This window comes from Schistocerca gregaria, chromosome 4 (assembly GCF_023897955.1).
Source record: "Schistocerca gregaria isolate iqSchGreg1 chromosome 4, iqSchGreg1.2, whole genome shotgun sequence".
Taxonomy (NCBI): Eukaryota; Metazoa; Arthropoda; class Insecta; order Orthoptera; family Acrididae; genus Schistocerca; species Schistocerca gregaria.
Window position 1 is genome coordinate 708,095,021 of NC_064923.1, and position 20,277 is coordinate 708,115,297.

At 41.8% G+C, this 20,277-nt stretch overlaps 2 protein-coding genes across 9 annotated transcripts in view; one reads left to right on the forward strand and one right to left on the reverse strand.

Annotated features, from left to right (window-relative positions):
- The window catches only part of LOC126268080 (H(+)/Cl(-) exchange transporter 4), a 436,467-nt gene that overhangs the window by 97,323 nt on the left and 318,867 nt on the right, over window positions 1-20,277 (forward strand). The gene's annotated exons all lie outside the window — the stretch shown is intronic.
- The window catches only part of LOC126267876 (uncharacterized), a 77,467-nt gene continuing 72,112 nt past the window's right edge, over window positions 14,923-20,277 (reverse strand). The window contains exon 5 of the mRNA XM_049973185.1: window positions 14,923-17,383. Coding sequence (XP_049829142.1) covers window positions 17,152-17,383 — 232 coding nt within the window. The 3' untranslated portion in view covers window positions 14,923-17,151. The remainder of the gene's footprint in view (window positions 17,384-20,277) is intronic.

Here is a 20,277-nt window from a genome sequence, read left to right on the forward strand (position 1 = left end):
GAGAGTTGCAATGTGCGAACAGTCTCCACAGCTTTTAGTCTTTTCACAGTAGAAGAAACGAATCACTCTGTTTAATTCTGTCTTGGTTTATTTGGACAACGGGTTACTGATAACAAAATGCCCTGAAATCTTTTCGAATAGAGCCATTCATTGAATTTACCTCCGTGCAGAAAAAAATATTACCTTCATTTATTGACCTTCCCTTGTACTGGCTGGAATGACCACTTCTTTTACCTACAACTAGTTTGGGGCCACACCTTATCTTTATATTATAGCACACTTTTCTTCTTATTCGGTTGAATAAACTTATTACGCATAACTAAACCCTTCATCGACGAAAGTTGAGCTGTTTGAAATGTTCTTGAAGCTACGAGGACATATAAGTCACATACTGGGATAGACACTTTAAAGCCGCATGTACTAGCCTCGAATTTCTTTTCCTTTTCAACATACTCCCTTGGAAACTTAAACAAGTATCCCATCGTTCGACAGAAAGATAAAAAAGGCGGCAGCATAGAAATCTTGGGGCAGCGTTCGCATCTAATGTATGACCTCTCTGGATGTAAGAAGTATGTTTGGTTCCTTAAATTGCTGCAACCCGCAAGAGCGACACGTCCTGGGGGTAGCGAAATACCCCATTTTCACCAAAAACAGTAACAAAAATGGCTACAATGAAATGACATAAATAAGGTGACAGATAACTGCAGTCATAAATTACAGCATTCAAAAAATGAGTCTTTAGCAGTAACACAATTTAGCACCTTCACTGTCACCTTCAACTGGTGGCAGTCCAGCAGCACATTTTCTTCTTCTGCAGCCGGTTCCTCACCATCATTTCCCAGGCCCAAATAAATCATTCAGTGAATCCTTGATGTGTGTTCTTTCTAGGGTAAATTACGTGGACAGAAGAGCAGTCCCGAACAGCGACATCGCAAAATATTTCACTGCCTTGTTATTTTTGTCAGTTCCAGCCTTCTAAATGGGTCCATAGGGAGTTCAAGAACTTCCTTTATACCAGACACCAGATGTTTCTCGCTATATTCTTGTACCTGCTGTACTACTGATTTATTTTTCATGTGTGACTTTCAGGTGAGGTTAGGGTCGGCAACGTGACCCCATCCATTCCCTCTCTACTAGGAATCCAGTTCCTAGCCTATACCCATTCGGTTGAAGACAATTCGGAGCATGTTACCATATGTTTATTGTGATTTTGATATTTGAGTATTTTCTCGAATTCATTTTCCATATACATCTTGTATTCAATATGTTCATCTTTCCCAATATTGTTAAAAACATAACTTCTATATTTGCCCATTAACCAAATCACTGCGTTATGTTTTGCCTAAGGGTAGTAACTTTTCTCTGGTCTGAAGAAAATGTTGAAACTATGTGCCGTCACTGGATAACCAGGGCGGCCAAGGCGCTCCTTGTTTGTGACTTTTTCTTTTCCTTTGCTGAAATCCAGTATACAGTTGAACAAGAATTTCCATGAAATATAGTGCTATTCATATATGGTACCAGTTTTGTTATGAATGTGCTCTGCAGACAGTCCCTCAGTTCACAAAAATCGCGGTGTCCTCCTCAGGTACACACCCACAGCGCACCTCCACTTGGCCCGACTACAGATCTTTAACCTTTAACTGCTCTAGTGGGGTCTCAGAGAACCCCAGACGGTAGAATGCAATACATAGTATGTGAACTGAAAAACAGATGGCACCTGTGTTCTTGGTAACCCTCAGTGAAGTGCTGCCTTTTAACGCGGAATGTTGAATGCGGTGTTTCCAGTATTATTGTGTGAGACAAAGAAAAAGAGGCCTCAGAATACCCCACAAGAGTATTAACGTAAGTTGTTTTTGACTATCTCAATTAGTGTTTTACGCGACTGAAATCTTAGAGTACTTCGAAAACACCACACTTTCCATAATGCCGGCCGCGGTGGTCTCGCGGTTCTAGGCGCGCAGTCCGGAACCGTGTGACTACTACGTTCGCAGGTTCGAATCCTGCCTCGGGCATGAATGTGTGTGATGTCCTTAGGTTAGTTAGGTTTAAGTAGTTCTAAGTTCTAGGGGACTGATGACCACAGCAGTTGAGTCCCATAGTGCTCAGAGCCATTTGAACCATTTGAACTTTCCATGATAACATTAATCGTTAAGGTTATATGAGTATGAATGCATTATTTTTCAGAATGGCATTATCGAAGTCATTAACAGATGACGAGTTGGAAAGAATAATGAATGATCCTGCGTTTTTGCAATCTGATGAGGAAACCACAGCAGATGAGGATGAATTTATACTAAGTGATCATGATTCCACCTCTGAAGCTACATCAGAAAGTAGTTGTGAAGAATCAGACGAAGAGGCGTGTATTAGACCTTCCCCTGACAAATATTTTTTTGGAAAAAGGCAGTGCTACAAGTGGTCAAAAGACGCTCCTCCTACAACTCGTACCCGTGCTCACAATATAGTTAGTCGTCTTCCAGGTGGTAACCGTGAAGCAAAAACGATTGATTCAGCTGACATATTATCTGCTTGGGAACTGTTCATTAGTGAAGATTTATTGCAACTAATAGTCACCAATACAAATGTCAAGATACATGACATGCCAAACAAATACAGAGCTCCTAAGCCAGCGTTCATGAAGCCGCTAGATTAATAAGAACTGAGAGCATTTCTGGGTCTGCTTTATTTATAGGGAGTAATGAAATCCAGCCACGAAAATGTTTTTGGACTTTTTGCTAATGATGGAACTGGTCTTGATGTGTTTCAAGCCACTATGAGCGTTTTGAGATTTTTATTCATTTTGTCTTGTTTGCGATTCGATTGTGCTGCTACAAGAGATGCTAGGAAGGCTGATGAGAGACTTGCAGCTATTAGAGTTGTGTGGGAACTCTTTATAGACAAATGTCAAAAGTATTATACTCCAGGAGCGTACGTGACAATCGATGAAATGTTAGTACGCTTTCGTGGTAGGTGCAAATTTCGCATGTACATTCCCAAGAAGCCAGCCAAATACGGCCTCAAAGTTGTGTGCCTTTGTGACTCACGAACATTCTATTTATGCAATGCATTTGTTTACATAGGACAAGGGACAAATAAAATTACATTATCCATCTCAACACAGGATGTTTTGAAATTAATAACACCAACTGAGGGAAGCAATAGACACGTGACAGCAGACAACTGCTTCATGTCACTTGAACTCTGTGATCAACTAGAAGCCAAAAAGTTGACTGTCTTAGGGACTCTAAAGCAAAATAAACCGCAGATCCCAGAATAATTCAAACCAAACAGAAAGCGCCCAGTAGAATCTGCATTATTCGAGCATAACGAAGGAAAGACAATTTGATCTTAGGTTCCTCGGGAATTTCGAGCTGTTGTGTTGATTTCATCTATGCATCACGATCAGAAAATTAGTACTCAACAGAAAAAACCTGAAATGACCATTGATTACAATGCCAAAAAAAGGAAGAGTAGGCGCACTGGACCAGATGTGCGCCAACTATTCGGTATCACGGCGAACACGCAGATGGCCATTGTCTGTATTTTATGCCATTCTGAACATAGTAGGAATCAATGCTGCTGTCTTGCTTCAGTGCACCAAACAACATGATGAAACAATAGATTTAAAAAGAAGAGAATTGCTACAAAAGCTTGGAATGCATTTAGTAAAGCCCCATATACAACGTCGAGATGTCCGACCCCTTTCTCGTGAACTGAGAGACGTTGTTGTTAAACTTGGTGGTACTCCTCTTACCTCAACATCTTCAGAGCCAGAACCCATGAGGAAAGCAAGATGCTACACGTGCGCAAGAAATGTGGACAAGAAAACCAAAATAGTATGTGAAAAAAGCTCAAAACATGTTTGCTCCAACCACAGATTTCCAGTGTGCCAAAATTGGTTTGTAATCATATCCCAAATATGTAAAAATGTTTATAATCTTCAGTGATAAAAGTGCAATTCAAAATAAATTTTCCTTAAATTACAGTTTCGTTTTTCTTATCGGGGTACTCCGAGACCCCACTAGAGTATTAGTGTATGAACATTTAACTAGAGTAGTTAAGGGTTAACCATAGGCCACGCAGTATTGTGCATCGGCTACCTTCCACGCGACATACCCTGCCACTTTCTGGGTACGTATACCCAAGAAAATTAAAACGATGTAATGTATTCTGGCGTTTAGGACTTAATCTGTAAGGCGTCCAGATTTAACGGACCTTACAAGAACTTTATCTATAATCACAGTACGATACAGTGTGAGATCCTCAGAAAATTATAATTACATTGTACCAACAAAAGGCAATTGCAGTTAATATCATGTACCCAAAAACTAACAAAACAATCTCTACCAGTATATAGACGGTGGCATGAAACAAAGAAGTAAAACGAAACGGATTTTAGAGACGAACTGAGCAGGTGGCTAATGATATTGTAACACTCCCATTAGCAAGAGAACGGCGATCTTCAGGGCAGAAAGGGGTAAGGCCAGAAAATACATTATTCCTTTTAGTGTAAATAAGGCTGGGATGGAGGGTAAGTGGCTGCTAGGCCGCGACCCGGAAAGAAAAATAAAAGTGTTTATTCACCTCTAGCGAGATGGTGATTGGCTGAAGCCATACTTGGCGACACAGACGCGACACGGTGGGGAGATCCCCATTGTATAAAAACATTTTGAGTCCTAAAATTTAAGCTCTCTCTCTCTCTCTCTCTCTCTCTCTCTCTCTCTCTCTCGTCTCGCAGCAGACTGCACAAGTGTGTGGAAATAAGTAAAGGTGTTGAGAGTCTGCCTTCTGCGAAGTGAGGACGGTACACTTCACACATCGTGGCGACAGGTAGCAAAGCGGTAGTTAAATATCCCTGCGGGATTTTTGCAGGCAAAGAAATTGTGCACGTTGCTCCAACCCATAGCGACTGTGCAACTGCCATTATTTCGTCTGGAGAAAGATTAATGTTCTACAGAATACAGGGAAGTTGCGACTGAGTGAATTCAGTCAAGGCCAGAGTAGAGAATTAGCGTTTTGGATCCATCACGGAGACAATGCAATCGTAGATGACGCTTGGTAAAGTACCATCACGCATTAGGCCACAGTAAATGTTGAGTGCAGATTTTCCTCACTCCAACTTGCGTACGCTTTCACCATTGAATACCAAAAGCTAGGATACTAACCTACCGTCACACTGAGTACACGAGAGTTTTTCATTAGTTCAAAAAATAAATTTATTCTCCACCAGCTCAGTGTATTGACCAGCTATGGCAACGTGGATTTAAATGAGCTGATGAGGATTTTTAATATTCATTCTTTCCTGTGATAAAAATTTTTCATGTGCAGAGGTAACGATCTGAATAATTGTCATTTCAGTATGTCCAAGAATTAAATATTTTGTTATTGATTATCAAAAGTAATTGAACATGATTGTTGTTTATCACTTGGCCCCTGAAAGCAACAGTTGATAAATTATATGTAGAATAAAAAAGGGAATAGCTGTTTTGTCTTTCTAGAATAGATCCCAAATTTTCACTTTTATTAATTCATACATCCTAGGTACTTGACAGAAGCATTTATAATGATTTTTGTTACGATCTGCACCTGGTATTAGCTGCCTTACAGGGCCAGCGTCATATTCATTTAGAATTGTTTGACACCCTGGGTTTGAGAAGACAGTTCAGAGGTTTTGTCTATTTGTGCGCTAAGTGGTAAGCTACGTTTGCACACATTAGTACACTCACTGTGAAGATACAAACGTCAGATATGACATTTTATTGGCTCACCCTCATCAATTATGGGAATACCACTAGAAAAGTTTGATGGCAATGCAGCTTTTGTTAGTAAACTATAGCAAGTAGCTGTAGATGGTACTTCCTCTCTTTGATCCATGTAAGGAATAATAGCAGAATATATCCACAGAAATTGAAGTATTATCAGATGTATCTACATCTACATCCATACTCCGCAAGCCACCTGACAGTGTGTTTGTGTGTATCGTGTGTGTGTGTGTGTGTGTGTGTGTGTGTGTGTGTGTGTATCGAGTATATGTGCCATATCGTTTAATAGATACGGTCCTGGAGCTGAGCAAGTTATTAAATGTGAAACGTTCCGAAAATTGCCATATCGATGTGCAGGTACCTATTACTACTGCATATTTACAATGATTTACAGCCGTTTTTCTCTCAGTTTTTTCCCTTTCAGTTATACAAAAAAATACCTATTTGAATCATTCAGGTAACACATCAAGTGCTCAGTGCAAGTGTTATTCATTGAAAAGATAAATTCTTTATTGCTTTCGGTATATAGTGTGATTTTCTCACCGTGTACAAAGAAAAAAAGCGTAATGAGGTTATGTCTGGAAATGCATGGTCTCCATGCTAGAGACTATTTATTCAGTCGTACATTGTTACAGAGACTGCGGGCTAATACTTGCTGTACCATGCAACCACAGTTATAGTGTGTGTTGAAAATGGTTTCCATGTGCCTCAAAACATGCTTGTACGTGCCATAGCATGTTGTGTCTCACACGTTCACATCGGCCAGGCTACATCCGAACAGCGTCATAGGCAGCATGAACACGGTGCTCCAGTGTCTCCACATATAACTGTATACCGCACAGGCTGAGATCCGGTAAACGAGCAGGCCATGCAACTGGATTCCCTCGTCCAGTCCATCGATCAGGGACGACACGATTGACATCCGTCTGGATGCTACCGGCAAAGTGGGCTGGAGCACCACCATGTAGCAGCCACATACCCTTTCGAATCATCAATGGCAGTTCTTTCAGCAGGGGAGGCAGAGTCACCCACAAGAAATGCCAATAGTTCCGGCCTGCTAGGTGACGTGGAAGGAAGGGTACCAAAATACGGTGGCCAGTTATCCTGGCCCACACATTCCGGCTGCACCGATGCTGATGATTCGCTGTCACCATGCCATAGGGGTTCTGCATACTATCCCAAAGATGACTGTTATGAAAGTTGAAGATACCCATAAAGTTGACCTCGTCTACGAATGGGATAGAAGACACAAATTTCGGAATCGTGCTTGCCTGGTCAAGAAACCAGTGACAAAACTGCTCCCGATTTGGAAAGTCTGTCGCTAGTAAGTTCTGCACACGCAGTAAGTGATAAGGGTAGTAACAACTGTCATCGAAATGTTCCACATGATCGTGTGGCTTACCCTGTGTAGGCGGGCCAACTGCCTGGCACTGATATGGCGGTCGCCTTCCACGTTTTCCTCCAAGTCTGGTGTCCGAACGTTTCCGTTACGTCCTTCATGATTTCCTGTTTCCAGAAACGACCCGTCTGAGACAAACGGCAAAACAGTGTTGCAAACATTGAGGGCTGTGGTTGCTGTCAGCGAGGATAGGTCTCCTGATCCAACTTTGCTGTCCGCCGCCCGTTGGCATTTACCTTTCAATAAGTAAACACCATATCAGCAAGCTCTCGATTCGAATACGGTACCATTGTGTACAACGCTGTATCACACCTTCTACAAGGTGAGTTGGCAAGAGAAGTGAATCGGACACAAAATTAGCAATTACTAAGGCAGCAGAGGGCGCTAGAACATGACGTATGAGCAACAGTATCACCCTCTAGGAGGAAACCATGCATACTGTAACCGTGGTTGCATGGTACAGCGCGTATGACCGCAGTCTGTAACAAAGTATGATCGAATAAGGGGTCTCTACCATGGAAAGTATGCATTTCCGGACGTAAGTTCATTAGACCTTTTTTTCCTGTATCTTCTCAGCGAGCAATCCCCTGAGAGTGTTAAACATTTGTCGAGTTACATAGTGAATATTTGGTATCATTCACAGTCTTGAGCGATACGTAATGTTAGAAAGACATAGTGAATAAGACTGGTGACACTGTATGGTGTTACACTACAGGTATGCCGTTGCGTTACTGTTGCTCTTACTGAAATACGTTAACCATTTGAAAACAAATTGTTTTTTAAAAGTATAAACCATAGTCGCTGTTTAGAGTGCAGCGGTTATAAGAAAGACGAGACACACAGCGGTGAGCTTTCGAATACCTGATGCAAGATTTGTCAACAATTGCGGTAAGACTGTTCATCCCTGTAGCGATTTATTAACGTTTGCACCAAGAGCAATAATCAGAATAAAGACGCAACTTTTCAGGTGGGCTTCCATTTCTGTGGAGAGACGCTCGAAATGAAAAATGTGACTATCGGTGAGAAGCTCTGCAAACTGCCATATTCCGTTCCTGTTGCAGAGGAGGGACACAGAGGGCTATCAGGGCCACAGCCAACTGACGCAGTTTCGCTTCTTTGTCTACATGCCGTTCAGTTACTACCGGACAAAAAAGTGTTTTGCATTGGCTGACGTTGCTGTGTGCCAGGTAACGTCAGCACAGAAGCCCCGCTGTTTGCACTCTGCCTGTGCTCATCCTCCGCAAAATAAAAGACCACGTGTGCGGCGTAAGACTTGTAACGCGTTAAACGCTGTCTCACCTTAAAGCATTTCTGACATACAAGTTTGCTGTTTACCATATTTTCTTAATCCATACAGACGGTGAAGACCATTAAGGATTCTACTTAGATGAGCCAAAAACGATAAAATAATCAATAAGTGGAGAGCTATCCCGTGTTTCAACACTCCTGGCTTGGTTCGTCGCAGTGAACAGTGCCTTTTCTCAGTAACGCTGCGGTACAATGGGTGTCAGCTTTGGTAAAGTGGCAATATTTTTTCGCGAGCTGTCACGTTGGCATCGAAAGATGGCGGTGTATAAACACAGAAGAATCTTAAATAAGTTGTAGGTGTAGGTGGCGCTATTCTGATGGCTGTAATCGTTCGATCATCAGGTAGTTCCGAGTAGACGCGGAATACTGCCCTAATGCGAGGACGTTTCACAACACGGACTAGTGGCGAAGAATTAACCACTGTTCGTGCTGCTTAAAGGTGCTTTACTGTTGTTTAAAATGAGGGAATACTAGCTGACATCATGCTAAAGATTGTTTTTGTTGTAGACTTACATTAATGAATACGGCTCATCGGCAGAGCAAAAGTCGACATGTTTCAGACAACATTTATCAACAAAGCTGACTTTGTGCAGGTGGTGCTCCACAACTTCTAATTATTTAAAAAGGGACAACAGGACAGTTTCAATGGCATTATAATCTTCTGTCGACGTAATGAGTCATACTGGATTGCTAAAGCGAATTATGGTTTGAATACGCAATAAAGTAGTAAACACAGAAGTATTGGAAGTATATCTGAATGAACAGCATAGTCCAGTTATAATACGAAGCTTGTGACCTTTTACAATAAACCTGATTAGGAACTTCTCGCCACTCTCCTTCCATCCCTTGCCGGCAGCGTCCTGAGAGTGAAAATGTGTTCCAACACCTGGACTCGAACCACCTGGCTCCCAGTCGAGTGGCACCGCGCGTTTGTGCGTCAGCGATCTCGGTTGTTTTAAAGGAATACTGCCTCAAGACAATACTTTTTTCTTCGTAGAGATGACAGAGGCTAGCATTAACATTTGCATCTGATCTTCATCTTTAAGAATATAAAATGGTTCAAATGGCTCTGAGCACTATGGGACTCAACTGCTGTAGTCATCAGTCCCCTAGAACTTAGAACTACTTAAACCTAAGTAACCTAAGGACATCACACACATCCATGCCCGAGGCAAGATTCGAACCTGCGACCGTAGCAGTCGCACGGTTCCGGACTGAGCGCCTAGAACCGCGAGACCACCGCGGCCGGCTTTAAGAATATATAAAAGTGTTTAAAACATTAAAATGTGTTAAATTGGGTATCCTTTGCAGGCTAAAATAACACTAGCTGCGAGTTTTTATTCAAGATGAAAGCCTTTTTTTTTGTTTGTTACATCAATAAAGCCGATGTCTTCCATTCGTGACCGAGCGAGGTGGCGCAGTGGTTAGACACTGGACTCGCATTCGGGAGGACGACAGTTCAATCCCGCGTCCGGCCATCCTGATTTAGGTTTTCCGTGATTTCCCTAAATCGCTCCAGGCAAATGCCGGGATGGTTCCCAGGCAAATGCCGGGATGGTTCCTTTCAAATGGCACGGCCGACTTCGTTCCCCATCCTTCCCCAATCCGATGAGACCGATGACCTCGCTGTCTGGTCTCCTTCTCCAAACAACCCAACCCAACCCTCTTCCATTCGTGATGATGTGAATGAATGAGTTGGGGCTTTGGCAATAATGAGAAAACCTTCTAACTTTACGAGTGTGTAGGTGAGTTACTTGTCAACCTAGCACTGGTACTGAGGAGAGCTGAACTTGCTTGCTTGTCTGGGTGTGAGCCGGGGGACGATGACATCGCGCAGCCACCCCAGGAGAGGTCAGGTGCAGAGGCAAGGAGCGCGTCGCCGGAAACGGGTAAATCCTAAAGCTGGGAATTTGAACGGCTGTAGTCCACATGGCCTTTGTGCAGGAGATGCACCAAAAATGGCGCAGTGTCAGACAAGCTGAAATGTGGCTTCTTACAGCTCTTTGAGAATCTGTGATAATTAACAGTCAAGTTTTAAAGCCAATATGAATATATTTGCGATGTCAGACACAACAATGTTTTCAGTAACCTTAATACTACAAAAGTTAATATTTTACAGTGAATAATTTTCACAATGAACCTCTGAATTAATAACTTTTTAACGTTTCATGCGATTTCAACAACAATATTTCAGATGGAAGTATTGCACGATAGCTGTCATCCCAGAAAGCCACTCATCGACATCTGTTTCATTTATTGATTTATGATGTCTTTTATTTCTTTTTTATTATGCAAATGTTTCTCAGACCACTATACTCTGCACAATTCCACAGCAAATGAATACGACATGAATACTTCACATGTTGTCTTACGTGTAGCTATTTGATGAACAGTTTACTATTTGTCAGTAACTCTGTTTAAATTTTGATAGCAAGTGCGATTAAAAAACAGTGGTAATTTAAAAATTGTCAATCGCTTGTGTTAGCTGACACTATTATTGTAAAGAGTGCCAAAGGATGATTCTGTTAAGCAGGCCTAAATAATGTTTCAGTTTTTCATTTATGGTGAGTGCGCTTGCACAAGAGCATTGGCTTATTCATTTATCGAAAAACTTTCTGTGACTGTTCCGAATGTGACTGAATGTTTATAATATTTCTTTTATTTTAATATTCCTGAAATATGTTAGTTTAGTCCAGGAAGTGGTCATGTTGAGTCAAATGATGTCTGAGGAATGTAAGAAAGATGCAATTTTGGTGGGGATGGTCTTCAGCCAATGAAAACGTAGACAGTAGCGGAACTCAATGTGAGTCAAGTGGAGACTGGGAATTTCAGAGACAGCAGCTCAAGGGAGTAATTCTGGACACTTTTTGTCTTGTGCTGTAAGAAGGCAACCTGCCTATGGGAACATGCATGATTCAGTCATATAACTGATTTACTGTGGGCGGTGAATGGCCACTACAATAACTTTTGAAGTGACTTGATATTAAGAGAGGTTTGAATGTGATCCAGAGTAGGACTCTTTTTTTCACTTGTATTACAGAACTGAGAATAGACAGAGTTATTAACCTTTGTACTGCGTGTGTTAATTTGTAAATCATCACGTCGAACTCTGAATTATTTCATGTGGGGAAATTACGTGTATTGTGATCACAAAATGGACATAGTTTTCCCATACCTTTGTTGACTATTTAGTTTGGAGATTTTTCTCCGATTCTCATAACACTCTCAACGTAACTTCACTGCATTTAGTACGGGTATTTTCTGTCTGTATTTTAACTGAATATTGTAGGACCACATCCCGTTTGTTTGAGATGTACTTCCTTGAATAAATATGCAACATAATTCTGTGTCGTCTACACCGGTACAGTGCTTACAGACGTTACAACAGAACCTTAATATTTAAATTGTTCATTTAACTTTTATTTTGTATTTCTGTGTATTTTATTAAGTCGCAATTCTAGCCAACACATAGACAATTTGACTACTAGATCACAGCTACAGGTTACTATTTCCAGCGAATTAGCTGTGGGGCATGATAGCAGACGTCTGCGGTTCGACCCCATGACTACATCGAGCTTTTCTTTTCAAACTGAGCCTTTCATAACCCAAGTACCTAAAGTATGAATAACCACAGGTAAAGACGCAACTGGTTTGCCCGCGTGGGATGCTGTCTGAAAGAGGAATTACACAAGCAGTAACCATTACTTACAGCAACCTACAGTGTGGACGAGTGTCAGTGCATCAAGAATTTCGTGGCTCCGATTTCCGTAACTGATTAGTGTTTTGTGAATGGGCACATAAACAAATGCAAATGACTCCCATGTTCTTTGCCGAGCTACTATTTTGCGATGAGTCTACAAACCATGGTAGCTCTAGCCAGCATGACAATCATTACTAAAATCTCTGTCTGAACAGGCCTAGCAAAGCCCAACAGCACTGGCCGACCGCCGTGTCATCCTCAGCCGACAGGTATCACTTGATGCGTATAAGGAGGGGCATATGGTCAGAACAACGCTCTACCTGGCCGTTGTCAGTTTTCGTGGTCGGAGCCGCTACTTATCAATCAACTAGCTCCTCAGTTGGCTTCACAAGGGATGAGTGCACCCTGCTTGCCAACAGCGCTCGGCAGGTCGGCCGTCACCTATCAATCTGCAAGACAAGCCCGACAGCGCTTAACTTAGGTGATCTATCGGGAACCGTAGACAACCCATCTCTGGTTACAGCAAGTTGACCATCAACGTCCTTGATCGGTTATCGTATGGTGTGGCATCATGGGGAACAAACTCACTGGTCGTTTCACTGACGGCACGTTGAATAGACGCAAAGATTGTTTCTGGAATAGGACGTTCGACGACGTATGTGGTTTCAGCATGACGGTTTCCCAGCGCATTACACAATTGAAGCACGGGAGGTATTAAACTGTGTTTACAATGGTCGCTGGATCGGCAGAGGTGGCCCTTATTAATTGACCCTCTAGGTCGCCGGATTTCTTTCTGTGGGCACATTTAAAAGATAAGGTGTACCAGCAGGTGGCAACGGACCATGAATACATGGTCGAGTGCATCAGAAATGCCTAAGCTGACACCCTTGCAGACATGCTTCTTTCCTGTGTACGGCCATTTGAAAAGCGGATCACTAAGTGTACTGAATTTGGCGGTACTACGTTTGAACACTTACTCTAATCGGGAATGTAGCATTCGCTTCGAGCCACGGCCACATTAGCGCTTCGAATGGTCCCTTGTTCGATAAGTCGGAGGAATATAACGTTTCCAATGGGACTTCCAATTAGAAGTTATGAAGAACTGCCCTGTCCTACCCTCGCAGCATGGCGGCGGGGTCCTCTGTGCCATTGGATATTCAAGGACCATTGAGTGACATGTCATAAATTACGATTGTGTACCCATTTCTATACCTTAGATTACAGCGACATCTGTGGCGAAACGAAGAAAATGCTTCATACAAAACGTATGTAGATTTCGCCGTAGAATCGTACTCTGAGATAAAAGACGGGGGTTCCCATTGAAGATTTCAAAAAGGGTCGTCGCCACCCACGCACAGGATGGAGTGGAGGGTCGAGTGTGGTATTGTTGGATTCTCCTCCGAGAAGGCTCAGGTGTGGTATTGTTGGATTCCCCCTCCGAGACAAACAAATTGGAATTATTGCTTTTTTTGATCTGATGTGTAGTTTTCGAGATATTTTAGTGTCTTCTGTTAAAATGAACAACCTGTCTATAAGAAATAAACTTATTTTAAATTATTAACAATAAAATTTGGCCCAGTGACTCCATCTAAAGCTGCGGGTCTGTTACAATATCTACACTTGTCTTGTATTTGATTCCTAGGATCAGTGAGGCAACAATAATTAACTCCAGTTTATATTGAGTAGCGTCCTTAAATTTTAACTGTATCACAATGCCATTATTTGTATTTCTGGGGCCATTTTACGCTGACCCACTGATGCAAGGAATCACATAACAAGACACATGCTGCTGCTGTAAGAGCCAAAGCCCATGACGATCTATCCAGTGATACGTCATTGTGCAGAATTGAAAATTATTTTTTTGAGATTTCATTGTCGTGGTTATTTTAAACACAAAGCATAATATTTAGCTTAATAAGAAACAGGTTGCTTAGAGCCAGTAAGACGTAAGTATTCATATTCGTCCGACAGAATTCTACAGGAGAGATTTATTTTTAACTCACAGATCCATTTACTAAGAGCGCCGCACTTATTACAAACTAAAACAGGTGAGTACTATATTGACATATAAGCATCCGTTCTTTAATTATTCTTGCCTTTGGTGAAAAAGTTAGTTTTAAGTTTCTGTGGTTCAGATCTACCTTTGTGGAACTCATTCTTCTAAACATTTTTTCCAGTTTTATATCATAAAATCCAAATTATTTTATTTTTTACTTCTAGTTCCCTGCATAAGTAGACTAGGCGGTCTGTTGTACAGTTTTGGATTTTTCCCCCAGGCAAATCCTAGGAGGATTGTGTGGGGAAAAAGAAGTACGAACTGGGAACATTCGGGAGGCGATTCCCCAATCCGGCATTTGTCTGACAACGAAGAAAAACTTTCTGAAAACGTTGATTGGAATTGGGAGAATGGATTTATTTGCTGCTGGAGCAATGTTAGTCATTGTCTCGGACAAATACTGGAAACATGTGCATGCGTGTTGGCATTTAAATAAATTGTTAGTTAAGCTCACATGCCATTGTTGTTGCGTAACATGTGCGGGATATTGTAAGCATGTCATTGTTATCACTAAAGCCAGTCCTTTCGCCGTGGTGCTACTGCTAATGATTCGGTCCACAGTTCAATGTGTTGAGGTACAATCCCCAATTTAGTGCGTTGAGATACATGACAGTAACAGAAATTAATCAACGACTGAGACAAGATGTGGTCTGTCCTCGTTATTATTTACTGTTGATATGAACCAAATAATAAAAAATGGGAAGTAAAAAGAGAGATTTTATTAAAATTGTCAAAATACGAAAAAGACCAATTTTATTGGCAGCGATGTGTTAATTTATGTAAGTAAAGGTGATTAACAAATATCTGTTTGCAGATTACAGAATATTTACGCGTAGTAGGTATAGTACAATTTTTGAACGTAGAACTAAACAATGTTTTAACTGATAAAGTACTTACGAAGATAACAATATCAATAAACATTAAAATGAGGAAACACGTAATAGATACAATTAGATGATAATTTTCACAAGTTACAGTCAAAAACAGGCATACAAAATAGTTTAAGAAAGTGAAATAAATTAAATGAAATATGAAAAATAATTTTGGACAAATAAATGAGAAAATAAACATAAACCGTATTACAAAATTTCATACCGTAACTAGTTCTTCTGCATGGTAAAGGCAGTTGGACTCATCACCAAAATGATTATACAGGTATAGACAACGAACAGATAGGTTTTATGCAACTTAACGTGGTGTAGCTCTGAGCGGCAGAATGAGAAAGAACATAAAAAAAATGTGCGGGAGAAATGATACGTGAAGTCTAAGTTTACCAATATCAATGTCATAGCATGTCCTTTGGTGCCGTAGAGCAGATTGACTCTCGAACTTTTCCAAAGATGACCCAAAAGGAGATATCCAGAAATTCCATATCGGAGATAGACTGCATACTTTGTGTGGTAGAATGGAATCTCATTATAGTCTGTCTGTAAATTCAAGAGTGAGCAGCGCTTTTGGCGGGGGAAGTGGCCTTTCCCGGAAGAACCCTGCCACTGGCCTACAGGGCCACCCAAAATCAGTTGCCCGTTACCTGTCTAGCAGTGTAGTTTGGCGTGCAGTGATATACGTCATTTCTGTTTGTGGGATCTTAGTTTGCCAGTGTCATTCAGTTAACTTTGTACACTCACTGATATACTTCGGTACCCGCCTCATCGCCCTGCACTGCAAGAAAATGTGCAGAATACGTAGAAGAGGAGGTATTTGCGGATTAACGAGCGTTCGATCGTCTCTAACGTTATTACAGCCTGTGTTCAGGAGGCGACACAAAAAGAACTGTTGGCTAATATTACCAGTCCCAATCAAAGGGCTGCAGTTTATGCAAACGTCAGCCTCGCCAAAATAGGACACATCAGGAAGGAACGCGAAAACAAGGTGCATGGTTTACTGGAATCGCCGCTAACGAAAACTAATAATTTAGGGAGGAAACCCATTGTTATAGACAGTTTCACAATATCAATCATTCGACAAACGATGGAGGACTTTTAAATAAAGCAAAAAATAGTGCCCACATTACGGAAATTACTTACTGCCGTGAAACAAGAAATACACATCCTTGGCAGAAAGATGCTTTACACAAGACATTGCGTGAAATGGGATTTACTTGGAAATACTTTTCAGACAGGTTTACGAAGACAGTGACAAAAAGCAGTGCGAATCGAACTAATACAACACACGAAATTATAAATTTCTGGTTACTTTTAAAACACTCTTCGTGTTGCAAGAATGCACCCCTTCAAAGAAAACTTCTACCTTTTAATCGAAACACAAAGTAAGAACAAGCCTTAAATTCTACAGATTGATAGCACTATATCTGGTTCGTCTTACGAATAGAGGAACATACGTTCACATGAATAGGCATTCGGTTCTATGTTTGTAGTAGAATTCTGACTTCTGTTCTTATGTTAATATTATTTACTCTATAATGTTTTGTTTCGAAGATGTTAACGTCTTTTGTTTTCCTTATACTCTTAAAGCATTTGTCTAAAAATAAACGCAGCCGAGACGTATCTGCACGCGGCGTCGCCACAGATTTAAAGCGCGCGCCGCGGCATGGACGGTACTACGTTGTGAAACAGCCTGTAGAAGCGCCCTGTGACGTAGCAGGATAGGCAGAGTGGGGACTCGCTCGCTCGCTCTTCTGTTTACCGACAGACTATAAATAGTGCTAATACCTGACGATGTTGATTGATGATGTAAACCGTATCTGCCCCAAAACGACTCCTTGCGATTTGGGGGGGGGGGGGGGGAGGGCGAAAGCAGGCGGGTAGTGGGGGGGGGGGGCTAGGTGGGAAGGTGGGGGGGGGGGGGGGACACGAAGATGCCACATAAAATTCCTCTTAGATTACCAGATTTAAAAGTTGAAGTCACTGAAGCAGTGGCCACTGGTGAGGGGCACGAGGCGTACAGAGGACTGAGCGCCCGACCGTCAGACGACGTTGGCGTTGACCGGCTTCTCGAAGCAGTCGTCGACGTAGTGGTCAGCGCGGCCGCGGCTGCAGAAGCGCTGGTAGACCACCCACGCGTTGAAGCCGTCCCCGGAGAGCCGCTGGTGCTCGCGGTAGACGCGCAGCGCGCACTCCACGTCGTCCGAGATGTCGTTGTCCACCAGCTTGTCGCAGGACAGCCCGCACGCCGTGCCCCGCCCTGGCGGCGAACACCTGCGCACCACACAGCGAGCGGTTACCAGCCTTCCAAAGACACCTCGAGGGTACGGCAGTCAGAGGGATGTATTCACACTATGCAACTCTTGTTCTGCCAGTCACGGAGGGCATGTCAAGCTGTGCAGGCAAATGCTCGGATGAATTCCCCACGGTACACTAAACAGGTCGGTATACTCTTGCAGAAGCAATGAAAACAGCATGCCAATTTTAAAAGAACACGCAACCTCCAACACTGGCATTGTTTTACTGGAGCTCGAAATTCAGCACTGACCTAACTGCGAGATTCTGGTAATCCATCAAGAAAAGTGGGACTGCAGCGGGACACAACAAGACCAGCGGCTGTATTCGAATCTAACGTCGTTTAAGCTTTTTAACACATGCTGGTAGTTTCGACACCACATGACATCATCTTCAGGCCGCAAACGTAACCTGCCATCCTCAACCGTCTGACCATGCTGAGCTTGTTGTTGATACGGAAGACCGCCCCCAAGCGATTCTGTTCAATGCACAAGAAAACGGTTGTGGATAGCAGGTACGTTCGGGACCAGAAGATGACACCACGTGGTACCGAAACTGGTAGCAGGTGTTGAAACGAATAAATGATGTTAGATCCGAATACAGCCTCTGCTTTTGTTATCATAAATCAAGACTCAATGTGAGATGCTTCTGCCGCGTGGGATTAGCCGAGCGGTCTAGGGCGCTGCAGTCACGGACTGTGCGGCTGGTCCCGGCGGAGGTTCGAGTCCTCCCTCGGGCATGGGTGTGTGTGTTTGTCCTTAGAATAATTTAGATTAAGTAGTGTGTAAGCTTAGGGACTGATGACCTTAGCAGTTAAGTCCCATAAGATTTCACACACATTTGAACATTTTTGTGTGGTTTTCAGGAGCAATAAAAAGGGCGAAAATGATGTTTATGTTGATCTCTATTTCAATTTTCTGTACAGGTTCCGTATCTCTCGAAGCCGAGGTGACGCAAAATGTATGTATTAATAAAAGTACGTGTGGGTCTAGGAAACGATAGAAAGTATGTGATCTGCAAAACGTCGGTAGCGAAGCAAAATTATCTGTACCGTTATTTCTTCAAAGCAACATCTTTGCATTTAAATTTGAGGAACTTAAGTAATCGTCAAGGAAAGAGACTCATTTTCGTATTAGGCAACACGGCCAATTTCATTAGCAACAAAGCGTGTTCTCTTTGTGAACCGTCCCATACACGTGTCCGATAGCAGCAAGAATTACAATACACGGAGAGGCAGGGTTCACATACTTCTCGCAAAGTGAATTATTTTATTCAACAAATTTCATTGCTTCTGTTTCGCATCCTCCTTTTTTACGCTAAAAGAAACACACACTTTCTGAAAATTATTGTTGCTTCTAACCTTATGCCAGAATAATGCTTACTTGAGAGGTACCCGCAAACTATCTGTCCTGTTGAATGGTAACTTTTGTCAGTCCCTTTTGCTCGCACTTTTGTGTGATCATCCTGACGTACATATGAACCTTTCCACACATACAGTGACTTGGTGAAGCGCACCTGTATCGTCGTTCTCCTTTCTGTTGAAGAATTCATATCCCGGATACACTTCGTGTGTCTGCAGTGTGTCTGGCAGTGCTGTAGACTGAAAATACGTAAATCATTTTCATGACGTAGTGTTACATAGCTTCAAGTCGTGAGCTCACCCAGCTACTCTGTGAATGTGAGGTTTTGCTCTGAGTTCTCTGCATTAACATAAATGTACCCATACGTTTTAGTTTAATCCAGACGAACTGAGTGTAAACAGCTTGTCATGAAACCTACAGAGGGATTACACCAACACCCTTTGAAAACTTACTCCCTTGTTGGTATCGCAACCCGAGACATATACTAAAAGATGGCTGCAAGGTATGAGAGGAGAAAGGTATATGTTACTCAGATCCACCCCGTATCAATGCAAAAAATTCGAGAAGTACACAGTCAGATCATGCAAAAATTACAACTCGTGACATAACCTGTATCTCTTACACATTAAATTACATGCCAGTATTTCAGAGTTGTCACACATGCCATAGTACGTCTACTCTTGTTGTTCAGACTGATTAAAGACTATTGCGTATTGAAGGTAAGCTTTGCAGAGAATACGTTGGTTGGCTGTGTGGCATGTATAACAACTCCGAAATTCTGGTATGTGATTTAATGTACAAGCAATATAGATTATGTCATGAGTTGTAATTTTTGTGTGCTCTGACTATGTACTTCTATTTTTAGCATTGCTAATGACTAGTTGGTAGTTGAAATTCGAATCTGCTCTAGTAAAGTTAGAACGGAAACGACGACTGCTCTTCAGCATTTTGAATGTAAGGTAGTTTCATGTACAAAACTGACATAAGACAAATTTAAACAGTTATGTGCGTCAGTATTTTTTTTTTCAATATTTGTGACGCGTTTTGAGGAGTAGCCCCTTCATATTCTATTGAATATATCGGTTTCATGTGTACTGCTTGAGGCAATCAGTTTAAGTATTTGCTTAATTCATTCGTAATTTTTGTCAACATCTGTGGCATATCTGAACGAAAAATATCAGCTTCAATCAAAAGATGTCCTTATTGTTTGAGATGCTTAATTTTTATGGTCTGCAGGTGCTTAATTATGTGGCTAATACTTAAATTTATAGACTTCTGTTGTATCTTAAATCGTTAGTTTGCAAAGAAAACAGAATTCACGAGTAAAGAATAAGTAAAATAATGCAGAATCAATATTCTTATCCTCCTGTCAATGTAAGCGTCACGCTAGAATTCTGAAGTGATACATTAGAACTGTCATAGATTTTTTCATTACTTTGAAACAGTCCATTTTGTTCTTCCATAGAAATTTGGAACACCTAATTTAATAGGCTCACTTGGGAGGAAAATCGG